The sequence below is a fragment of the Ranitomeya imitator genome, chromosome 2 (assembly GCF_032444005.1).
Source record: "Ranitomeya imitator isolate aRanImi1 chromosome 2, aRanImi1.pri, whole genome shotgun sequence".
Taxonomy (NCBI): Eukaryota; Metazoa; Chordata; class Amphibia; order Anura; family Dendrobatidae; genus Ranitomeya; species Ranitomeya imitator.
The window spans coordinates 21091461-21118670 of NC_091283.1; the positions used below are offsets into that span (position 1 = coordinate 21091461).

At 41.5% G+C, this 27210-nt stretch overlaps 1 protein-coding gene across 1 annotated transcript in view; it reads right to left on the reverse strand.

The window, feature by feature from the left end:
* LOC138661436 (connector enhancer of kinase suppressor of ras 2-like) overlaps positions 1 to 22566 on the reverse strand; it is a 468527-nt gene extending 445961 nt beyond the window's left edge. The window contains exon 1 of the mRNA XM_069746117.1: positions 22065 to 22566. Within this exon, the coding sequence (XP_069602218.1) occupies positions 22065 to 22128 (64 nt within the window). The 5' untranslated portion in view covers positions 22129 to 22566. The remainder of the gene's footprint in view (positions 1 to 22064) is intronic.
* Between the last annotated feature and the right edge of the window lie 4644 nt (positions 22567 to 27210).

The following is a 27210-nucleotide window of genomic DNA, read 5'->3' on the forward strand; positions in this document are numbered from 1 at the left end:
ACACTGAGACATAAGGGTCAGACGCAGAATTATCATAGCCCTCCATGAGGACCATCACAACACAGCAGCAGCGGGGAAAGGCGAAGGAGCAAATGCCGGATCCTGCTGGAGGATTGTAAGGCTATGCTAAGCTGCATTTTACGGTACCAGCAAAGGCTATGAGACTTCAGAAATCCCATGCGCACACATTGGGTTGTTTTCGTCACCGATTTGGAAAACTGCTGTGTTTTTGAAAACTGCAGAATGTCGCTTATTTCAGTATTTTTTCTCCCATAGAAAGCGATGAGTTACGTGCAAAACCGCAGCAAAAATGCAGTTATCAGGTTTTGCAGCATTTTTGGTGCAAAAACCTAAGGAAGTTGCATCAAGAAACAACAAAAACACATCAAATACATAGCAAAAAAAAACACAGCAAAACCTGCTTTTTATATCAGCTTTTTTTAAGTAGGTTTTGCCTGCAGAAAAAAAAAATGTAACATGTCAACATAGCCTAAATGTCCCCAAACATAGGGAAGACACTTCCTAACCAGCACAAGCACAGATAATCAAAATAATCCAGTGAGGACCTCCAGGGTCCTCATGTCCACCCCCGGCTCAATGCAGGATTCACCAAACCATCTCAGACAGATGTCTGTCCATCCTCTGATTGAAGACTTCCATTGATGGAGAACTCACCATCTCTAGTGGCCTCCTCCTCAACTCATTGATCACACTCACTGTCAAAAGTTTTTTTCTAATCTCTAATCTGTATCTTCTCCCTTTCAGTTTCATTCCATTTCTTCTTGTGTTTCCATGTGTAAATGCGAATAAAGATGATCCTTCTACGCTGACAGCCCCTCAGATATTTGTAGACATCTATTAAGTCTCCTCTCAGTCTTTTTTGGAAGCTAAACATTCTCAGATCTTTTAACCATTCCTCACAGGACATACTTTGCAGTCCACTCACCATCCTGGTCACTCTTCTCTGAACTTTGTCCAGTTTTCCATGTCTTTTTAAAAATGTTTAGCCCAGAACTGTCCCAAATGCCTAATGATGATAAATATAATCCACCTGTGTGTAATCAAGTCTCCGTATAAATGCACCTGCTCTGTGATAGTCTCAGGGTTCTGTGTGAAGCACAGAGAGCATCATGAAGACCAAGGAACACAACAGGCAGGTCCGTGATACTGTTGTGGAGAAGTTTAAAGCCGGATTTGGATACAAAATGATTTCTAAAACGTTAAACATCCCAAGGAGCACTGTGCAAGCGATCATATTGAAATAGAAGGAATATCATACCACTGCAAATCTACCAAGACCCGGCCGTCCCTCTAAACTTTCATCTCCAACAAGGAGAAGACTGATCAGAGATGAAGCCAAGAGGCCCATGATCACTCTGGATGAACTGCTGGGGCAGCACGGTGGCGCAGTGGTTAGCACAGCAGCCTTGCAGCGCTGGGGTCCTGGGTTCAAGCCCCGCTAAGGACAACATCTGCAAAGAGTTTGTATGTTCTCTCCGTGTTTGCGTGGGTTTCCTCCGGGTACTCCGGTTTCCTCCCACATTCCAAAGACATACTGATAGGGAATTTAGATTGTGAGCCCCAACAGGGACAGCGACGATAATGTGTGCAACCTGTAAAGCGCTGCGGAATATGTTAGCGCTATATAAAAATAAAGATTATTAAAGATTATTAACTGCAGAGATCTACAGCTGAGGTGGGACAGTCTGTCCATAGGACAACAATCAGTCGTACACTGCACAAATCTGGCCTTTATGGAAGAGTGGCAAAAAGAAAGATATTTCTCAAAGATATCCATAAAAAGTGTTGGTTAAAGTTTGCAACAAGCCACCTGGGAGACACCAAACATGTGGAAGAAGGTGCTCTGGTCAGATGAAACCAAAATCAAACTTTTTGGCAACAAAGCCAAACGATATGTTTGGTGTAAAGGCAACACAGCTCATCACCCTGAATACACCATCCCCACTGTCAAACATGGTGGTGGCAGCATCATGGTTTGGGCTTGCTTTTCTTCAGCAGGGACAGGGAAGATGGTTAAAATTGATGGGAAGATGGATCGAGCCAAATACAGGACCATTCTTGAAGAAAACCTGTTGGAGTCTGCAAAAGACCTGAGACTGGGACGGAGATTTGTCTTCCAACAAGACAATGATCCCAAACATAAAGCAAAATCTACAATGGAATGGTTCACAGATAAACGTATCCAGGTGTTAGAATGACCAAGTCACAGTCCAGACCTCAATCCAACCGAGAATCTGTGGAAAGAGCTGAAAACTGCTGTTCACAAACAATCTCATCAAACCTCACTGAGCTCGAGCTGTTTGCCAAGGAAGAATGGGCGAGAATTTCTGTCTCTGGATGTAAAAAACTGATGGGCAAGAATTTCAGTCTCTCGATGTAAAAAACTGATGGGCAAGAATTTCAGTCTCTCGATGTAAAAAACTGATAGAGACAGACCCCAAGCGACTTGTAAAGGTGGCGCAACAAAGTATTAAGGTAAAGGGGCCGAATAATATTGCACGCCCCACTTTTCAGATTTTCAATTTCCACAAAAATGTAAAATAACCAATTAATTTCGTTCAACTTCACAATTGTGTTCCACTTGTTGTTGATTCTTCACCAAAAATTTACATTTGGTATCTTTATGTTTGAAGCCTGATATGTGGGAAAAGGTTGAAAAGTTCCAGGGGCCGAATACTTTTGCAAGGCACTGTAATTCATCTGGACCAGGAGATTTACATTCATATAAATTAGCTCAGTGTTCTCTCACCATCTCTCTGTTTATAGATAGTGTGGATTCTTTTATTCCTTCAGTGGCACCGTGAAGATTAGTTGATGTTACATTTGCTTTCTTAGAGACACAGATGCAAAATAGGAATTTAAAAGTTCGGGCTCTTAACATCATTTTTGACCATTTCACCCTTTTCATCCTCTAGCATCTTTGACTTTTCGTTTTTCCTTTTGACATAACCGCAAATCCTTTTTTACTGCTTTTGGTCTCCCTTGCAAGCCTCACTTCATTAGTGGCTTACATGGCATACAGGAGGGATATGTCGCCATTTCTCAGGGTTGGTTCTTGCTTTGGATCGGACTTTTCTCTTTTTACTCATTTCCAAATCTGATTTCACAGACAATTGCCCCTACGTCAGTTGTTGAGATCCCTCGGATGATGGCGGCCGAGCATTTGATTTTGATTGCAGATATATAAAGCGTTATCAGCAGAGACGATTCCTGTAATGGGCCATTATTTCCCAGCACAAATTTTATTGAGCGGCGTAAGTGACTCAGATGAAGTTTGATGCATTTTAAATGGTAGAGCGCTTGTGTTTACAGGAGCATGGCGGACGCGCGCTCACATCGCTTTCTAATGGGCCCAAACACAATCGCCACATTCACTCATATTTTGTATCAGAATTCGCTTTGATGTTGGCTTCGTCTCATCGCTGTTCCTATTTACAATTGTGAAGCAGCACACATTACAGGATTCAGCCGGGGATGGGATGCTTGGTTCGGGTGGGGGGGTAACCTATATTACTAGGATGGGAGGTACAGACCTCACATCCAGCCTATATTACTGGGAGAGACCTACAGACCTCACATCCAGCCTATATTACTGGGAGAGACACACAGACCTCACATCCAGCCTATATTACTGGGAGAGACACAGACCTCACATCCAGCCTATATTACTGGGAGAGACACACAGAGCTCACATCCAGCCTATATTACTGGGAGAGACACACAGACCTCACATCCAGCCTATATTACTGGGAGAGACACAGACCTCACATCCAGCCTATATTACTGGGAGAGACACACAGAGCTCACATCCAGCCTATAATACTGGGAGACACACAGACCTCACATCCAGCCTATATTACTGGGAGAGACACGGACCTCACATCCAGCCTATATTACTGGGAGACACACAGATCTCACATCCAGCCTATATTACTGGGAGAGACACGGACCTCACATCCAGCCTATATTACTGGGAGAGACACACAGACCTCACATCCAGCCAATATTACTGGGAGAGACACACAGACCTCACATCCAGCCTATATTACTGGGAGAGACACACAGACCTCACATCCAGCCTATATTACTGGGAGAGACACGCAGACCTCACATCCAGCCTATATTACTGGGAGAGACACACAGTTCTCACATTCAGCCTATATTACTGGGAGAGACACACGGACCTCACATCCAGCCTATATTACTGGGAGAGACACACAGACCTCACATCCAGCCTATGTTACTGGGAGAGACACACAGAGCTCACATCGAGCCTATATTACTGGGAGAGACACACAAACCTCACATCCAGCCTATATTACTGGGTAACACACACAGAGCTCACATCCAGCCTATATTACTGGACAAGACTTACACATCTCACGTCCAGCCTATATTACTGGGAGACATTGATATCGCTGCCTATATTAGAGGGAGAGACACATATTCAAATGAAAAAAATCTGAACCTTAGACCAAGCTGTAAAATACATATCAGGGGGTCTAACCAGTAACATATGAAAAAACTAATTTTTCTATGTCTAAGATGTCAGTGGCGTCCATAGCCACAATGAGACTTCTGAACATAACAGACATTGGGCTATTTCTATGCCAGCACCCAACAGCCAATATGTAGCCAAATGGTAACATAAGAAATGGGTCTGGGTCCAATTCATCAATTCCAGATCTTTTAAGTCATTTTTGTCTCTTCTTTTTTCTTCTTTTTATTTGCGCTTGTGGATTTTGCATCCAATACGTCAAACTGGGAGCACAATGTTTGATAAGTTGGCGCAATTTAAAAAAAAATGCCTGTTTTTGGGCTCTTTGTGCCTTTTTAAAGTTAATATTTCTTTTGAAAATTTTCATAAGCGTCAAAAAAAACAAACAAAATTACAGACAATTTTATACTCAGAGTTAATACAACCGAGCAAAAATTGACACATTTGAAAAAGATGCATAGTATGAATCAGGCTATTGCTGCAATCATACGTCACTGTGTCATGGTCCGAGTACGACCATAATGACTGATCATGGTACGGACCGGCCGCGGGTCTACTGAGCTGCACTTTACAGCCTTTTAGTCATACATGAGGCTGTCAAGTTTGGATCAAGAGACCCACGGCCGGTCCTCACAACGGTTTGCACATAGGACTTACGGATTTATGAATGCGAAATAAAATATCTTGATAAATAAAACCATGGTAAGTATAGAAAACTACAAAAAAAAGTGCAACTAAATAATGAATAAGATGCAAACAACAAGAAAAATCACTACTAGAACCACGTTTACTCCAGAAGAAAGTTGGAAAACCAATAAGTATCTGGAGCACTGGTGATTGTTTCCAAAACATTAACATTACAAAGTTACAGAACTTTGCAAAACACAATGATAAACCCTTTATTTACAAAATAATCTGAATATTTGGATGATTTGTGATTCTGTTTACACAATTACATCTAGAAATGTATCTAGAGTATAAATAAAACCTTCCGTTGTCGCAGATTTGCGCATCCGAAATGACTACTCCATCCACCAGAATATTAGAGCAAAGAACACATATATGTCTGCTCTTATACGAATGTCACATATATAATAATCTGCTCCTCGCGCACATGATCTGTAATACTGATATAATCACCGACAAGAAGTATAACAAAGAGCTCCGGTGTTCTCCAGACCATAATCTGATTTGCAAAATAGTGAAATCAGCACAATGTGAAAGGAAATCCAATTACTACCTTTTATTAAATTTCTCTACAGTGAATTATTCTCCGCAATTAATTACCGATTTATAGAAAGAAAAATGATTCCAGAAAAAGATCAAGAAGAGAAACAGAAAAAGAGCAAAAATCACATAAATCCTAAATCTACTGTACAACAAACTAATATCCATAGAGGGCAGTATTATAGTAGATATATTCTTGTACATAGGGGCAGTATTATAGTAGTTATATTCTTGTACATAGGGGCAGTATTATACTAGTTATATTCTTGTACATAGGAGCAGTATTATAGTAGTTATATTCTTGTACATAGGGGCAGTATTATAGTAGTTATATTCTTGTACATAGGAGCAGTATTATAGTAGTTATATTCTTGTACATAGGAGCAGTATTATAGTAGTTATATTCTTGTACATAGGGGCAGTATTATAGTAGTTATATTCTTGTACATAGGAGCAGTATTATAGTAGTTATATTCTTGTACATAGGGGCAGTATTATAGTAGTTATATTCTTGTACATAGGGGCAGTATTATAGTAGTTATATTCTTGTACATAGGAGCAGTATTATAGTAGTTATATTCTTGCACATAGGAGCAGTATTATACTAGTTATATTCTTGTACATAGGAGCAGTATTATAGTAGTTATATTCTTGTACATAGGGGCAGTATTATAGTAGTTATATTCTTGTACATAGGCGCAGTATTATAGTAGTTATATTCTTGTACATAGGGGGCAGTATTATAGTAGTTATATTCTTGTACATAGGGGCAGTATTATAGTAGTTATATTCTTGTATATAGGGGCAGTATTATAGCAGTTATATTCTAGTACATAGGAGCAGTATTATAGTAGTTATATTCTTGTACATAAGGGACAGTATTATAGTAGTTATATTCTAGTACATAGGAGCAGTATTATAGTAGTTATATTCTTGTACATAGGAGCAGTATTATAGTAGTTATATTCTTGTACACAGGGGGCAGTATTATAGTAGTTATATTCTTGTACATAGGAGCAGTATTATAGTCATTATATTCTTGTACATAGGGGCAGTATTATAGTAGTTACAGTATATTCTTGTACATAGGAGCAGTATTATAGTAGTTATATTCTTGCACATAGGAGCAGTATTATAGTAGTTATATTCTTGTACATAGGGGCAGTATTATAGTAGTTATATTCTTGTGCATAGGAGCAGTATTATAGTAGTTATATTCTTGTACATAGGGGCAGTATTATAGTAGTTATATTCTTGCACATATGAGCAGTATTATAGTAGTTATATTCTTGTACATAGAGGGCAGTATTATAGTAGTTATATTCTTGTATACATGGGCAGTATTATAGTAGTTATATTCTTGTACATAGGAGCAGTATTATAGTAGTTATATTCTTGCACATAGGAGCAGTATTATAGTAGTTATATTCTTGTACATAGGCACCGTATTATAGTAGTTATATTCTTGTACATAGGGGCAGTATTATTGTAGTTATATTCTTGAACATAGGAATAGTATTATAGTAGTTATATTGGTTTCTTGCACATAGGGGCAGTATTATAGTGATTTCTTGTACATAGGGCAGTATAATAATGGTTTCTTGCACATAGGGGCAGTATTATATTGGTTTCTTGCACATAGGGGCAGTATTATATTGGTTTCTTGTACATAGGGGCAGTATTATAGTGGTTTCTTGCACATAGGGGCAGTATTATAGTGGTTTCTTGTACATAGGGCAGTATAATAATGGTTTCTTGTACATAGGGGGCAGTATTACAGTTGGTAGCAGGGAACGTTCCTATCTGTGGTTGTGTAGGAATAATGACATCACTCTGTGTTAGGATCTGTCTCGCTGCTACTCACATTGCCCAGTTGCAGTTCGGTCCTTTTACTTGTCGTATAATGAGGGGAGTAAGTGCTGGATTGTGTCGTTAATGTTGATCACGCCAGTTCTGTCACATAGATTATTTATCGCAGTGATGTTGAGGCTTTGATGCACTAATTTCTGTAATTACCGTAGTTGCTCTTGGGTTCTCAAGGTGATGCAGTGTAACAGAAGTGCAATAGTCTTCACTCCCCGTCAGGTGCTGCTGGGTTCCCGTATCTAGGCCTTAATTATGCCGCTGCACACACAGCTCAGAGTTTGTTATTTCGCCCCATATCATAGATTTTGTATGAATTCTGTAGACGCAGCAGTAAGAATTCACATAGACGGAATGAAATCCGTAATGAATGGAAACCAGCAGCGGCAGAAATTCTGATAAATAAAATGAACAGTTCAGCTTCTGTTTTGCAAGAGCGATCAAATTTCCCCAAGACGTATGTGGCACTTCCAGGCGCGGCCGCGGTGATAAGTGAAGTGTATTTTAATTTTATAGCTCCATAAATGTTCAGAGGAGAAATTAACAGAACTGGAGCGGCGCGCACAGACGCACCTCCTCTTCATATCAGAATTTATGGGGGCGCTAACGGCCGCTTATTCCCAAAACTGGATCATTATCTGTAGTGTTAAATGGAATGGCGCCCCTGGAGGTCAAACTTGAGAATGCAAGGATCTCTTGCTACTAAATGTAACTTTTCTTTCATTCTCTTTAAACATTGTTACATTTATAGAAACAATTCCGCACTTTTCAAAATAAATAGTTTTATTACTAATTCTGTATTCCAGATATGGATCCTGCTGCAGGTTATTAATAGGGTTATCATCATTATCATTCATCCACAGGAGAGGTAATAAATGCATGATTACTAGTGGGACCCCCACTGATTATGAGAATGTGGGTCCTGTGTGTGATTGCAGCAGTAGTGAGCACAGAAAACCACCACTCCATTCACTTCTATGGGTCTGTGGGAGCCTCCTATAGAGAGTGAATGGAGCAATGTTCATGGATGTGCACAGATGCACTATTCACACAGGGATCACGAGACCCATGAAGAGTAGGTCCCATTAGAAGAAATAGGAATCCTCACCTGACCCCGGCAAACTGGGTGTATGTAGTGAGCGTGCTTATGTGTGCTTGGGTTTATGTAGTGAGCGTGCATATGGGTGCTTGGGTTTATGCAGTGAGCGTGCGTATGGGTGCTTGGGTTTATGTAGTGAGCGTGCATATGGGTGCTTGGGTTTATGCAGTGAGCGTGCGTATGGGTGCTTGGGTTTATGTAGTGAGCGTGCATATGGGTGCTTGGGTTTATGTAGTGAGCGTGAATATAGTGAGCGTGCACATGTGTGCTTGGGTTTATGTAGTGAGCGTGCATATGGGTGCTTGGGTTTATGCAGTGAGCGTGCATATGGGTGCTTGGGTTTATGTAGTGAGCGTGCATATGGGTGCTTGGGTTTATGCAGTGAGCGTGCATATGGGTGCTTGGGTTTATGTAGTGAGCGTGCATATGGGTGCTTGGGTTTATGCAGTGAGCGTGCATATGGGTGCTTGGGTTTATGCAGTGAGCGTGCATATGGGTGCTTGGGTTTATGTAGTGAGCGTGAATATAGTGAGCGTGCACATGTGTGCTTGGGTTTATGTAGTGAGCGTGCATATGGGTGCTTGGGTTTATGCAGTGAGCGTGCATATGGGTGCTTGGGTTTATGTAGTGAGCGTGCATATGGGTGCTTGGGTTTATGTAGTGAGCGTGCATATGGGTGCTTGGGTTTATGTAGTGAGCGTGCATATGGGTGCTTGGGTTTATGTAGTGAGCGTGAATATAGTGAGCGTGCACATGTGTGCTTGGGTTTATGTAGTGAGCGTGCATATGGGTGCTTGGGTTTATGCAGTGAGCGTGCATATGGGTGCTTGGGTTTATGTAGTGAGCATGCATATGGGTGCTTGGGTGTATGCAGTGAGTGTGAATATATAATGAGCGTGCATATGTGTGCTTGGGTGTATGTAGCGAGCATGCTTATGTGTGCTTGGGTGTATGCAGTGAGCATGCATATGTGTGCTTGGGTTTATGTAGTGAGCGTGTATATGTGTGCTTGGGTTTATGTAGTGAACGCGCATATGTGTGCTTGGGTTTATGTAGTGAGCGTGCATATGTGTGCTTGGGTGTATGTAGTGAGCGTGCATATGTGTGCTTGGGTGTATGTAGTGAGCGTGCATATGGGTGCTTGGGTGTATGTAGTGAGCGTGCATATGGGTGCTTGGGTGTATGCAGTGAGTGTGAATATATAATGAGCGTGCATATGTGTGCTTGGGTGTATGTAGCGAGCATGCTTATGTGTGCTTGGGTGTATGTAGTGAGCATGCATATGTGTGCTTGGGTTTATGTAGTGAGCGTGCATATGTGTGCTTTGGTGTATGTAGTGAGCACGTATATGGGTGCTTGGGTGTATGCAGTGAGTGTGAAATTGAATATATAATGAGCGTGCATATGGGTGCTTGGGTGTATGCAATGTGCTTACTAATCCTCAGAAGCAGAGGTGACTCTTGGTCTTCCTTTCCTGGGGCGGTCCTCATGTGAGCCAGTTTCTTTGTAGTGCTTGATGGTTTTTGCCACTACACTTGGGGACACTTTCAAAGTTTTCCCAATTTTTTGGACTGACTGACCTTCATTTCTTAAAGTAATGATGGCCACTCGTTTTTCTTTACTTAGCTGCTTTTTTCTTGCCATAATACAAATTCTAACAGTCTATTCAGTAGGACTATCAGCTGTGTATCCACCAGACTTCTGCACAACACAACTGATGGTCCCAACACCATTTATAAGGCAAGAAATCCCACTTATTAAACCTGACAGGGCACACCTGTGAAGTGACAACCATTCCCGGTGACTACCTCTTGAAGCTCATCAAGAGAATGCCAAGATTGTGCAAAGCAGTCATCAAAGCAAAAGGTGGCTACTTTGAAGAACCTAGAATATAAGACATAATTTCAGCTGTTTCACATGTTTTTTGTTAAGTATATAATTCCACATGTGTTATACCGGCTGTACATATATGATTATATACAGGAGATTCCCAGGTTATACCAGCATGCTCCATGTCACTATATATAGGAAGATGAACCGTCAGTAATTATCTGCTGCACTTATGTCCTTCTCCTCCAATTTCCCTATATAAAAGCTGGATATAATAGCGGACCTCGTCCTGGGGGCTTCATTATAACTTCACTACCCCCCTCTCCCCGCACACACACACACAATCAAAACTGAAACTTTCTCAAAATCCAGATATAAAATCTGTAAGAAAATGAGATTATTAAAAGTAAATCTGATGGCAGCGATATCCCCATGGAGGCAAAGAGCGAGAGCCGCACAAGTTCCAGGCACATCCAGAGCTGCATTCACAATTCTGCTCGTTGGCAGCAGCTTAGACCCAGACGAGAGGATCTGACACATTGTATCTCTGCATTAATGATTCCATATGTGGATCTACTTTATTCCCCATGAAGCAATAAATAGTTTTCTATCCTGGAGAACTTGGTCTGATAAATGGCACAGGATGAATAATACCGCGCGTTTCGGTATGAGAGAAAATAGCCGCAGAATATCACCCCGGAGGGTAAGTGGATATTACTTCCATACACTAAATAAGAGTGACTACCACAATACACGGCCATCAGGAATAATACTGACATACATCGTGCGGCGCACAAACCTCTGCTGTGCACAGTCCATAAAAGTAACAGAGCAGCTATAAAGCTACGTTCACATTAGCGTTGCGCCGCCGTGCGTCGGCGACGCAACGCGTGACGCACGCTAAAACGCGCGCAAACGCGCGCAAAAACGCGCGCGTTTTGCGACGCGTGCGTCGTTTTCCGACGAAAATCGGACGCACAGAAAATGCTACAAGTAGCGTTTTCTTGCGTCCGACGCTAGCGTCGGAAACGACGCACGTGGCGAAAAACGCCACCAAAACGACGCACGCGTCCCCTATGTTAAACATAAGGGCGCGTCGCCGCTGCGTCGCCGGCGCGTCGCCGGCGCAACAGCGACGCACATTGGCGGAACGCCAATGTGAACGTAGCCTATACTGTACACCCATATAAAGCCACTATTCATGCCAATAATGCTGCAGATAAATGACACTGCCATACACACAAAATGTAAAATAATGGACACTCTTCATATACAGTGCCTCGATGGAGTATTCATACCCGTGAACTTTTCACACACTTTCCATGTTACACCCACAAACTTCAATATATCTTATTGGCATTTTCGGTGACACCAACACAAAGTAGCAAATATTTGTGGAGTGTAAAGGAAATGATACAGGGTTTTCTAATTAATTTAAAAATACAAATCTGAAAATTGTGATTTTCATTTGTATGCAGCCCCCTGTAGTCTGATACCCCTAAATAGAATCCTGAGTGACCGATCGCCTCCAGAAGTCACATAATTAGTACATTGCATCCTCCTGGGTGTGATTTCTACTCATTTTAACTACAGCTGTTCTGTGAAGGCCTCAGAGGTTTGTTTGAGAACATAAGGGATTAAACAGCATCATAAAAACCAAGGAGCCCACCAGACAGGTCAGGGATAAAGTTGTAAAGCAAGGTTAGGTTATAAAAATGAGTCCAAGCTCTGAACATCTCACGGAGCACTGTTCAATCCATCAACCAAAGATGGAAGGAGTGTGTCACAACTGAAAACCTACCGAGACATGGCCGTCCACCTAACCTGGCATCCCAACCAAGGAGAGCACTAATTAGAGAAGCAGCCAAGAGGTCCATGGTCATTCTGGAGGAGCTGCAGAGATCCACAGCTCAGGGGAGAGAATCTGTTCACGGCACAACTATTAGTTGTAAACTCCACAAATCTGGCCTTTATGGAAGAATGACAAGAAGAAAGACATCTATATATATAATTGTCTAAGGGTCTTTCCATCTGTCTGTCTTTCTGTCTGTCTGTCTGTCTTTCTGTCTGTCTGTCTGTCTGTCCTGGAAATCCCGGCTCTCTGATCTGTATATTTTATTTGTATTTTTCCCTTTTTATCAGAGGCAGACACTTATGTTTTTTTTATAGACTTTACCTAAACTACTGGGGTCAATGTATGTAGGAAACACGCAGCTAGGGGGCCCAGATTCAAATGTTGCCCCTAAAACATCCACTGGATGTCACACAGATGTGCCGTCCACCAATTTGTTGGTGTAAATGGGGAGCAGTGGCCGACGGTGCGTCAGACTGTGCACGTATGTGCCGTCACATAGGACGTCGCAGGAGCCATCGCTGATTTATTCCAATTAATTCTGAGTCCAGGACACAACCCCCGATCCCCAAAAACATCTGAGTTACAGATGTCCAGGAACAACATCACAATATCTCAAGGAACAGATAGGCGAAAAATTCCAGAATTCTGGTAAAAGCTGGAGACTCCTTGCTACATTGTATCTGGAAACATTGGATACTTGTATCAGGACTCCAGCAGTAGACTGAGCATTTAACAACTTTACCCAATCACCGACCCTCAACATCAGCATCTGAAGATCTGGGAACGGCCTCCTAAATTCTCTGCAGTCACCTTATTTTACATAAATCCGCGCCCGTCTGACTGTTTGATTGATGACGTTTCTCCAAGACTTTTGGTAATAACTTTGTATCCATATTTATAAGTAAGACACAACTTCATATTTCATGGCTCTTTATCAGTTTTCATTATAAAACTTTTGTCATTAACCCCTTGAGGATGTGCTGGACTTTTACCGCAAATAAGTGCAATTACTGCATGGAGCATGGCTGTCTATACAGCCGACACCTGAAAAGAAGAAGGCTCCCATCGCAACAGTTTAAAGTCCTGGCTTCATTTTAGGTCGTCAATATTACAATACAAAGCAATACTACGGTATTATAAGAGCGATCAACAGGTTCAAGTCCACTTGAGACATATGAAAAATGCCAAAAACATTTATATAAAATGTATATATCAAATTTCTTTCTTTCATCAAACAAAAATATCAAAAGAAAGAACGACAAAACCTATTTAGTATCAGCCGACTAAAATAGAAAAGTATTCCTCACTGATAAAATGAAAAATTATATAGCAAAATTTGTTTTTTGTTTCGTTGCATCTCCCAAAACAATGGAATAAAAAGAACATAAAGCCGTGAGAAGAACTCAGAAACTGGAGCTGAAAAACACCTAAGTAAATAATTCCTAACTAAACCGAAAAAGCTGATTGTTCATGTTTCCCCTGATCAGTCATTAAGTAACATCAAATTCTCAAGTCACATCCAAAGCTGCGGTCACAATTCTGTATGCCTGCTCTCAGCCTCAGGATGAACACTGAGGGCCGTGCTGGGCGGGTCGGATGGTCGGTGCCCCCTCTGCCTGTGCACAGAGGGGTCATTCGTTGCCTCCTGTAAGATTCCTGTGTCCAAAACGAAGTTCCTACATTGTTTTACATTCAGAAACCAGGAGGTTCAGGATGAGCAGCCATACAGGAGAGAGATCAGAGATCCCCAGCTATCTCCATATTCCTCCCGTGCTCTATTCTCACTTCTCAAAGACACTGAGTATTTCTCTCTGGGCTCCAGGAAACCCCCCACCGGACCACCCTACAGGCTCTGGAGTGATGGACGGTTTGGTAGGAAATTGTCTCATAGTTAAAAATGGTCAATTCATGTACTGCAAGGCCCAGCACAGAAACACCAGTGTGAGACCAGTACTCCCAATGCAGTCAATGAAGGCCAGCGAAGACCACGACCCCACAGATCACACGGTCAGCACAAGAATCTAATTATAACACCAGGGACGATCAAAAATACTCACCACCCCCCACCCCCGCCCTCCCGGGAGCAAAAAATACACCCATGTAATGCACTGTAACATACCGTATGTACATAGAAGGGATAGTACACGGATATAATGTACTGTAACGTGTGTACATAGAGGGGATAATACACGGATATAATGTACTGTATCGTGCGTACGTAGAGGGGATAGTACACAGATATAATGTATTGTAACATGTGTACATAGAGGGGATAATACACAGATATAATGTACTGTAACGTGTGTACATAGAGGGGATTATACACAGATATAATGTACTGTAACGTGTGTACATAGAGGGGATAATACACAGATATAATGTACTGTAACGTGTGTACATAGCGGGGATAATACACGGATATAATGTACTGTAACGTGCGTACATAGAGGGGATAATACACAGATATAATGTACTGTAACGTGTGTACATAGAGGGGATTATACACAGATATAATGTACTGTAACGTGTGTACATAGCGGGGATAATACACGGATATAATGTACTGTAACGTGTGTACATAGATGGGATAATACACAGATATAATGTACTGTAACGTGTGTACATAGAGGGGATAATACACGGATATAATGTACTGTAACATGTGTACATAGAGGGGATAATACACAGATATAATGTACTGTAACGTGTGTACATAGAGGGGATTATACACAGATATAATGTACTGTAACGTGTGTACATAGAGGGGATAATACACAGATATAATGTACTGTAACGTGTGTACATAGCGGGGATAATACACGGATATAATGTACTGTAACGTGTGTACGTAGAGGGGATAATACACGGATATAATGTACTGTAACGTGTGTACATAGATGGGATAATACACAGATATAATGTACTGTAACGTGTGTACGTAGAGGGGATAATACACAGATATAATGTACTGTAACGTGTGTACGTAGAGGGGATAATACACGGATATAATGTACTGTAACGTGTGTACGTAGAGGGGATAATACACGGATATAATGTACTGTAACGTGTGTACATAGCGGGGATAATACACGGATATAATGTACTGTAACGTGTGTACGTAGAGGGGATAATACACGGATATAATGTACTGTAACGTGTGTACATAGATGGGATAATACACAGATATAATGTACTGTAACGTGTGTACGTAGAGGGGATAATACACAGATATAATGTACTGTAACGTGTGTACGTAGAGGGGATAATACACGGATATAATGTACTGTAACGTGTGTACGTAGAGGGGATAATACACGGATATAATGTACTGTAACATGTGTACATAGAGGGGATAATACACAGATATAATGTACTGTAACGTGTGTACATAGAGGGGATAATACACAGATATAATGTACTGTAACGTGTGTACATAGAGAGGATAATACACAGATATAATGTACTGTAACGTGTGTACATAGAGAGGATAATACACAGATATAATGTACTGTAACGTGTGTACATAGAGAGGATAATACACAGATATAATGTACTGTAACGTATGTACATAGAGGGGATAATACACGGATATAATGTACTGTAACGTGTGTACATAGAGGGGATAATACACGGATATAATGTACTGTAACGTGTGTACATAGAGGGGATAATACACAGATATAATGTACTGTAACGTATGTTCATAGAGGGGATAGTACACGGATATAATGTACTGTAACGTATGTTCATAGAGGGGATAGTACACGGATATAATGTACTGTAACGTGTGTACATAGAGGGGATAATACACGGATATAATGTACTGTAACGTGTGTACATAGAGGGGATAATACACAGATATAATGTACTGTAACGTATGTTCATAGAGGGGATAGTACACGGATATAATGTACTGTAACGTATGTTCATAGAGGGGATAATACACAGATATAATGTACTGTAACGTGTGTACATAGAGGGGATAATACACAGATATAATGTACTGTAACGTGTGTACATAGAGGGGATAATACACAGATATAATGTACTGTAACGTGTGTACATAGAGAGGATAATACACAGATATAATGTACTGTAACGTATGTACATAGAGGGGATAATACACGGATATAATGTACTGTAACGTGTGTACATAGAGGGGATAATACACGGATATAATGTACTGTAACGTGTGTACATAGAGGGGATAATACACAGATATAATGTACTGTAACGTATGTTCATAGAGGGGATAGTACACGGATATAATGTACTGTAACGTATGTTCATAGAGGGGATAGTACACGGATATAATGTACTGTAACGTGTGTACATAGAGGGGATAATACACGGATATAATGTACTGTAACGTGTGTACATAGAGGGGATAATACACAGATATAATGTACTGTAACGTGTGTACATAGAGGGGATAATACACAGATATAATGTACTGTAACGTGCGTACATAGAAGGGATAATACACGGATATAATGTACTGTAACGTGCGTACATAGAAGGGATAATACACAGATATAATGTACTGTAACGTGTGTACATAGAGGGGATAATACACAGATATAATGTACTGTAACGTGTGTACATAGAGGGGATAATAAACGGATATAATGTACTGTAACGTGTGTACATAGAGGGGATAATACACTGATATAATGTACTGTAACGTGTGTACATAGAGGGGATAATACACGGATATAATGTATTGTAACGTGTGTACATAGAGGGGATAATACACAGATATAATGTACTGTAACGTGTGTACATAGAGGGGATAATACACTGATATAATGTACTGTAACGTGTGTACATAGAGGGGATTATACACAGATATAATGTACTGTAACGTGTGTACATAGAGGGGATAATACACAGATATAATGTACTGTAACGTGTGTACATAGAGGGGATAATACACGGATATAATGTACTGTAACGTGTGTACATAGAGGGGATAATACACGGATATAATGTACTGTAACGTATGTACATAGAGGGGATAATACACTGATATAATGTACTGTAACGTGTGTACATAGAGGGGATAATACACGGATATAATGTACTGTAACGTATGTACATAGAGGGGATAATACACTGATATAATGTACTGTAACGTGTGTACATAGAGGGGATAATACACGGATATAATGTACTGTAACGTGTGTACATAGAGGGGATAATACACTGATATAATGTACTGTAACGTATGTACATAGAGGGGATAATACACAGATATAATGTACTGTAACGTGTGTACATAGAGGGGATAATACACGAATATAATGTACTGTAACGTGTGTACATAGAGGGGATAATACACGGATATAATGTACTGTAACGTATGTACATAGAGGGGATAATACACGGATATAATGTACTGTAACGTGTGTACATAGAGGGGATAATACACGGATATAATGTACTGTAACGTGTGTACATAGAGGGGATAATACACTGATATAATGTACTGTAACGTATGTACATAGAGGGGATAATACACAGATATAATGGACTGTAACGTGTGTACATAGAGGGGATAATACACGAATATAATGTACTGTAACGTGTGTACATAGAGGGGATAATACACGGATATAATGTACTGTAACGTATGTACATAGAGGGGATAATACACGGATATAATGTACTGTAACGTGTGTACATAGAGGGGATAATACACGGATATAATGTACTGTAACGTGTGTACATAGAGGGGATAATACATTGATATAATGTACTGTAACGTATGTACATAGAGGGGATAATACACAGATATAATGTACTGTAACGTGTGTACATAGAGGGGATAATACACGGATATAATGTACTGTAACGTGTGTACATAGAGGGGATAATACACTGATATAATGTACTGTAACGTATGTACATAGAGGGGATAATACACAGATATAATGTACTGTAACGTGTGTACATAGAGGGGATAATACACGAATATAATGTACTGTAACGTGTGTACATAGAGGGGATAATACACGGATATAATGTACTGTAACGTATGTACATAGAGGGGATAATACACAGATATAATGTACTGTAACGTGTGTACATAGAGGGGATAATACACTGATATAATTTACTGTAACGTGTGTACATAGAGGGGATAATACACGGATATAATGTACTGTAATGTATGTACATAGAGGGGATAATACACTGATATAATGTACTGTAACGTGTGTACATAGAGGGGATAATACACGGATATAATGTACTGTAACGTGTGTACATAGAGGGGATAATACACGGATATAATGTACTGTAACGTGTGTACATAGAGGGGATAATACACGGATATAATGTACTGTAACGTATGTACATAGAGGGGATAATACACTGATATAATGTACTGTAACGTGTGTACATAGAGGGGATAATACACAGATATAATGTACTGTAACGTGTGTACATAGAGGGGATAATACACAAATATAATGTACTGTAACGTGTGTACATAGAGGGGATAATACACGGATATAATGTACTGTAACGTATGTACATAGAGGGGATAATACACAGATATAATGTACTGTAACGTGTGTACATAGAGGGGATAATACACAAATATAATGTACTGTAACGTGTGTACATAGAGGGGATAATACACGGATATAATGTACTGTAACGTATGTACATAGAGGGGATAATACACAGATATAATGTACTGTAACGTGTGTACATAGAGGGGATAATACACTGATATAATGTACTGTAACGTGTGTACATAGAGGGGATAATACACGGATATAATGTACTGTAACGTGTGTACATAGAGGGGATGATACACGGATATAATGTACTGTAACGTGTGTACGTAGAGGGGATAATACACAGATATAATGTACTGTAACGTGTATACATAGAGGGGGTAATACACTGATATAATGTACTGTAACGTGTGTACATAGAGGGGATAATACACAGATATAATGTACTGTAACGTGTGCACATAGGGGGATAATACACAGATATAATGTACTGTAATGTGTGCACATAGGGGGATAATACACAGATATAATGTACTGTAACGTGTGCACATAGGGGGATAATACACGGATATAATGTACTGTAACGTGTGTACATAGAGGGGATAATACACGGATATAATGTACTGTAACGTGTGTACGTAGAGGGGATAATACACAGATATAATGTACTGTAACGTGTATACATAGAGGGGGTAATACACTGATATAATGTACTGTAACGTGTGTACATAGAGGGGATAATACACAGATATAATGTACTGTAACGTGTGCACATAGGGGGATAATACACAGATATAATGTACTGTAACGTGTGCACATAGGGGGATAATACACAGATATAATGTACTGTAACGTGTGCACATAGGGGGATAATACACGGATATAATGTACTGTAACGTGTGTACATAGAGGGGATAATACACGGATATAATGTACTGTAACGTGTGTACATAGAAGGGATAATACACGGATATAATGTACTGTAACGTATGTACATAGAGGGGATAATACACGGATATAATGTACTGTAACGTGTGTACATAGTGGGGATAATACACAGATATAATGTACTGTAACGTGTGTACATAGAGGGGATAATACACAGATATAATGTACTGTAACGTGTGTACATAGAGGGGATAATACACGGATATAATGTACTGTAACGTGTGTACATAGAGGTGATAATACACAGATATAATGTACTGTAACGTGTGTACATAGCGGGGATAATACACGGATATAATGTACTGTAACGTGTGTACATAGAGGGGATAATACACGGATATAATGTACTGTAACGTGTGTACATAGAGGGGATAATACACGGATATAATGTACTGTAACGTGTGTACATAGAAGGGATAATACACGGATATAATGTACTGTAACGTGTGTACATAGCGGGGATAATACACGGATATATGACATGCTGCGGAAAATAAAATGCTAAGAATCAGTGTGGAATTTTCCGCAGCAGGTGCACACGAATTCTGGATTCCCACTGATTAACATTGCCTGAGCTGCCCTTTGCAGATTTGCTGCAAATCCACGAGGAAAAAACTGCGCATCCGCAACAAAATCTGCAACATGTGCACATAGCCTAATAGTTTTAAGGATGTTGTAGAGTTAAGTCCATCGAGTTCAATCAATAGCCCAAAATGTGGATCCAGAGGAAGCAGAGGCCTCATGGGGCAGAGATTAACAGCTCTTTATACACCCGCTGTAATGTACTGTGTTGTAATATATGCACATAGGGCAAAAAACTTATCTACTGTACTGTACCATAATATTTGCACATAAAGCAGGAAACACACACAAAAATATCACTTAATATAATATGCATAGAGAGCAAACATTTCATGAAATATCATAATATAATTTATACGATGAAATTTAATATAAAACACTATAAAGCCATGTTTATTTTTAGCGAGTAGATATTATAAGTGATATCTAATAATAGATACTGTAATGTAATAACTACACCGAGCGCGTGTGATATATAATATAGTCGACACATAGGAAGGGAGGAAATATGAAATGTAACAGAATACAACGTGAAGGATACAATAAATCCATCCAGACATTCATGAGATCTAGATCTGGAATATGGAGACAGCAAGTAGTGATCTGGTCATAACAGGGGAGAATACACGTAGGCTATATATATATATATATATATATATATATATATATATATATATATATATATATATATTATAATTTCGCACTAATATAACACTACGTTCACACGCACCGGCATCAGTGTGGACAGCTGGACCCCACATCTACAGCGAGAGGTGACGGTCACTGATAGCAAGCACATCTGTATATATACCATCCATAGGATATGTTCCCCATATACTTCGGATAACGGGGGACCACACAGTGCTGAGCCCACATGCATCGTCCCACTACACACCTAGATGTGATTTATTATCTCAGCTCTTTCTTCTACATACTGTGTGCAGATCTTCTTAGGTAGATACATAGAGAGATACATAGAGAGATACAATGTATCTACTTGTTACAGATGTTTACACATCACTCCGAGCTGTAGACATATACACTGTATATAATGTATGTATAGACATATACACTGTATATAATGCACATTTCCCATATAGCACCGACATATTGTGCAGCTTTGCACCCCGGTTACACCGGGATCTAGATGGAGCCATTCCTGGATACATTCTCCTGGAGCTGGAGATTCCCACACAGCGGCAGCCAATGACAGAGGCTGCAATCACTATATGATATGTCCTGTATCCAATGAAGGGAGCTGCCAATTATCACCTGCCACTTATTGTATCACCCAGTGCAACCCTGGAACAAGCCCAGCAACATCTGTGATTTCAGCTGATACAATGTCTCTGTCCAGGGTGCTGATCCATAGGAGCTGCCTATGGTGCATGCAGGATCCCTGCCCACATTCTGCTCAGGAGGCACCAATGTGGCAGCACCACTCCAGCTCTATCTGCTCCCCCAGCAGCCAGGAAATATATACATACATATATATATACACGCACACACACACACACACACCCCACATTGCAGGATCCATAGAGTGCTGCATGCACACAGGAGCTGATGGTGCATGGCAGGGAGATCTCCCAGCAGAAGAAAATGGTACTGTACCTTTCATCCAGTCCACCACTTGCTTGGCGCTCCACTTGCTTATGGGTTCCATTACTAAAGCCATCCCACTGTGAGTTTTAGTCACCCAGATGCGGAGAGAAAGGCGGCGGCAGCGGCAGCAGCAATGCCCAGAATTCGAGGGGTCTCTTCAGAGCATGGCTGGATGGGGATGCACGGAGGATGCTCCAGCCAAGATGCAGCCCTGTCCCTCCACGATTCGCCTGCACTGATTCAGTAATGTATAAAATTACACTGCTTGATGTGCTCTAGCACCTCCCCCACTGCACACAGGCAGCCTGGAGCACAGGGAGTGAGGGGAGCAGTGCTGCAGTACAGTGCCAGTGTGTGCTCATGCTTCCCACAGTCACCGCGGCATCGCCTGACACCACTACTACTACTACTACTACTACTACCACCCCCAAATGCATGTGTGTGCGACCCATGCACAGGAGAGGAACATGGCAGCTGCCGCTCAGCCCCCGTTGGAGGCCTGACACCCTCCTCCCCTACAAGGACTGATATCAGGCACCCCCAGAAAAGGAGGGAAAGATGGGGAGGGGGTCTACACCATACCCTGCCCAGTAGAAGGAGGGAAGACTGAGCTGGAGAGCATTGGCTGATGCTGAGGATGGCAGAGGAGGCATATAGGTGGCCGGGCGGACATTCCAGCCACCATCCTAATACTTCTCTAACTCCATGGGGAGAGACCTTGCTTGAACTCCAGCAATCAGGCGAACGGCAACAAACTGGAAAAGATCTGATAACATTATAGTTTCCGCAATGAATAATAAAGAGTAAAAAAAAAACAGATATAAAGTGGCCAATAAGTAGGTATAGGAATGCTGCAACGTCGGTGGAAGAGGATTCCAAAAGTTACGAGAAGAAACATTGTGAAACGTAAATGTAATAAAATGAAAACGAACTTCTCTTGTCAATGTTAAGATACCCATAAAATCTGCTATGATAAACTAAACTGATTCAAATGTTTACCTCCTAACACAGTGAATGTGATCAACTCATTGCCATAGAGGAGACGGCGAACCAATCCTACCCCGAACAAGCCAATTACAATTAAACACACTGCTCAAAAAAATAAAGAGAACACTTACACAACAGAATCTAACTCCAAGTAAATCAAACTTCTGTGAAATCAAACTGTCCACTTAGGAAGCAACACTGACTGACAATTAATTTCACATGCTGTTGTACAAATGGAATAGACAACAGATGGAAATTATTGGTAATTATCAAGACACCCTCAATAAAGGAGTGGTTCTGCAGGTGGGGACCACAAACCACATCTCAGTACCAATGCTTTCTCGCTCATGTTTTGGTCACTTTTGAATGTTGGCTGTGCTTTCACACTCATGGTAGCATGAGACGGACTCTACAACCCACACAAGTGGCTCAGGTAGTGCAGCTCATCCAGGATGGCACATCAACGCGAGCTGTGGCAAGAAGGTTTGCTGTGTCTGTCAGCATAGTTTCCAGAGGCTGGAGGCGCTACCAGGAGACAGGCCAGTACACCAGGAGACATGGAGGGGCCCTTAGGAGGGCAACAACCCAGCAGCAGGATGGCTACCTCAGCCTTTGTGCAAGGAGTAACAGGAAGAGCACTGCCAGAGCCCTGCAAAATGACCTCCAGCAGGCCACAAATGTGCATGTGTCTGCACAAAGGGTTAGAAACCGACTCCATGAGGATGGTCTGAGTGCCCGACGTCCACAGATGGGGGTTGTGCTCACAGCCCAACACCGTGCAGGACGCTTGGAATTTGCCACAGAACACCAGGATTGGAACATTCGCTACTGGCACCCTGTGCTCTTCACAGATGAAAGCAGGTTCACACTGAGCACATGTGACAGACGTGACAGAGTCTGGAGACGCCGTGGAGAACGATCTGCTGCCTGCAACATCCTTCAGCATGACCGGTTTAGCAGAGGGTCAGTAATGGTGTGGGGTGGCATTTCTTTAGAGGGCTGCACAGCCCTCCATGTGCTTGCCAGAGGTAGCCTGACTGCCATTAGGTACCGAGATGAGATCCTCAGACCCCTTGTGAGACCATATGCTGGTGCGGTTGGCCCTGGGTTCTTCCTAATGCAGGACAATGCCAGACCTCATGTGGCTGGAGTGTGTCAGCAGTTCCTGCAAGATGAAGGCATTGAAGCTATGGACTGGCCGCCCGTTCCCCAGACCTAAATCCGATTAAACACATCTGTGAAATCATGTCTCGCTCCATCCACCAACGTCACGTTGCACCACAGACTGTCCAGGAGTTGGCGGATGCTTTAGTCCAGGTGTAAGGATTCTGGACTTTCCTGGGGCCTGTTCGCCCTGATCCAAGATGGAGTCTTGGATCTCGCCCTGTCATGGAACTTCCTGTCTGTCCTGATTATTTAAGTCCGGGTCATGTGTTCTAAAGTGCCTGAGTATTTTGTGCTGCTGGCTCCTGAGCTTCTGCTGGTTTGCTGGTGAACTCCCTGCTTCTTCTGCTCACTACTCGGTGGTCTGCCTCATCCCATTCAGCTACCTCTCGCCTCTGGAACTTCTGCAATGGGCTGCGCACCAGTGGAAGTATCTTCCTTGTTTGCTAAACTTTTCACATTGTTGTGCCTCTTTGCACAACCACACCAGGTGATCAAGATTCAAGTTGTGCTTGTCTCATCCAGAAATATTTACTCATCTGCTACACTTAGATAGCGCTCTCCCTCTTTCTCCCTCGTCCTCTCTTTCCCAGGACTGCATTTACACAACGCATCATCTGTGAATTATTGGACTCCTACTAACAAGTACTGGCACATGTGTGATCAAGTTTTGCTGGACTTCCTCATTTAACCCCTTAATCCCATATGACGTACTATCCCGTCAAGGTGACCAGGGACTTAATTCCCAGTGACGGGATAGTACGTCATATGTGATCGGCCGCGCTCACGGGGGGAGCGCGGCCGATCGCAGCCGGGTGTCAGCTATCGCAGCTGACAACCGGCACTATGTGCCAGGAGCGGTCACGGACCGCTCCCAGCACATTAACCCCCGGCACACCACGATCAAACATGATCGCGGTGTGCCGGCAGTATAGGGAAGCATCGCGCAGGGAGGGGGCTCCCTGCGGGCTTCCCTGAGACCCCCGGAGCAACGAGATGTGATCGCGTTGCTTCGAGGGTCTTTTACCTCTCCTCCCTGCAGCAGGCCCGGATCCAAAATGGCCGCGGCATCCGGGTCCTGCAGGGAGGGAGGTGGCTTACCAAGTGCCTGCTCAGAGCAGGCGCTTGGTAAGCCTGCAGTGCTGTAAGTCAGATCGCTGATCTGACAGAGTGCTGTGCAAACTGTCAGATCAGCAATCTGTGATGTCCTCCCCTGGGACAATGTAAAAAAGTAAAAAAAAAAAATTTCCACATGTGTAAAAAAAAAAAAAATAATAATAATTTCTAAATAAAGAAAAAAATATATATTATTCCCATAAATACATTTCTTTATCTAAATAGAAACAAACAATAAAAGTAAACATATTTAGTATTGCCGCGTCCGTAACGACCCAACCTATAAAACTGTCCCACTAGTTAACCCCTTCAATAAACACCGTAAGAAAAGAAGAAAAAAACGAGGCAAAAAACAACGCTTAACTATCATACCGCCAAACAAAAAGTGGAATAACACGCAATCAGAAAGACAGATATAAATAACCATGGTACCACTGAAAATGTCATCTTGTCCCGCAAAAAACGAGCCACCATATAGCATGATCAGCAAAAAAATAAAAAAGTTATAGTCCTGAGAATAAAGCGATGCCAAAATAATTATTTTTTCTATAAAATAGTTTTTATCATATAAAAGCACCAAAACATTAAAAAAATGATATAAATGAGATATCGCTGTAATCATACTGACCCAAAGAATAAAACTGCTTTATCCATTTTACCAAATGCGGAACGGTATAAACCCCTCCCCCAAAAGAAATTCATGAATAGCTGGTTTTTGGTCATTCTGCCTCACAAAAATCGGAATAAAAAGCGATCAAAAACTGTCACATGTCAGAAAATGTTACCAATAAAAATGTCAACTCGTCCCGCAATAAACAAGACCTCACATGACTCTGTGGACCAAAATATGGAAAAATTATAGGTCTCAAAATGTGGAGACGCAAAAACTTTTTTGCTATAAAAAGCGTCTTAAAGTGTGTGACAGCTGCCAATCATAAAAATCCGCTATAAAAGTAAATCAAACCCCCCTTTATCACCCCCTTAGTTAGGGAAAAATTAAAAAATAAAAAAAAGTATTTATTTCCATTTTCCCGTTAGGGCTAGGGCTAGAGTTATGGTTAGGGCTAGGGCTAGGGTTAGGGTTGGGGCTAGGGTTGGAGCTAAAGTCAGGGTTGGGGTTGGGGCTAAAGTTAGGGTTAGGGTTGGGGCTAAAGTTAGGGTTAGGGTTGGGGCTAAAGTTAGGGTTAGGGTTGGGGCTAAAGTTAGGGTTAGGATTGGGGCTAAAGTTATGGTTAGAGTTGGGGCTAAAGTTAGGGTTTGGATTACATTTACGGATGGGATTAGGGTTTGGATTAGAGTTAGGTGTGTGTCAGGGTTAGGAGTGTGGTTAGGGGTATGTTTGGATTAGGGTTTCAGTTAGAATTGGGGGTTTCCACTGTTTAGGCACATCAGGGGCTCTCCAAACGCGACATGGCGTCCGATCTCAATTTCAGACAATTCTGCGTTGAAAAAGTAAAACAGTGCTCCTTCCCTTCTGAGCTCTCCCGTGCCCCCAAATAGGGGTTTACCCCAACATATGGGGTATCAGCGTACTCGGGACAAATTGGACAACAACTTTTGGGGTCCAATTTATCCTGTGTCCTTTGTTAAAATACAAAACTGGGGAGTAAAAAATAATTTTTGTGAAAAAAAAGTATTTTTATTTTCACGGCTCTACGTTATAAACTATAGTGAAACACTTGGGGGTTCAAAGTTCTCACAACACATCTAGATAAGTTCCTTGGAAGGTCTAGTTTCCAATATAGGGTCACTTGTGGGGGGTTTCTACTGTTTGGGTATATCAGGGGCTCTGCAAATGCAACGTGATGCCTGCAGACCAATCCATCTAAGTCTGCATTCCAAATGGCGCTCCTTCCCTTCCGAGCTCTGCCATGCGCCCAAACAGTGG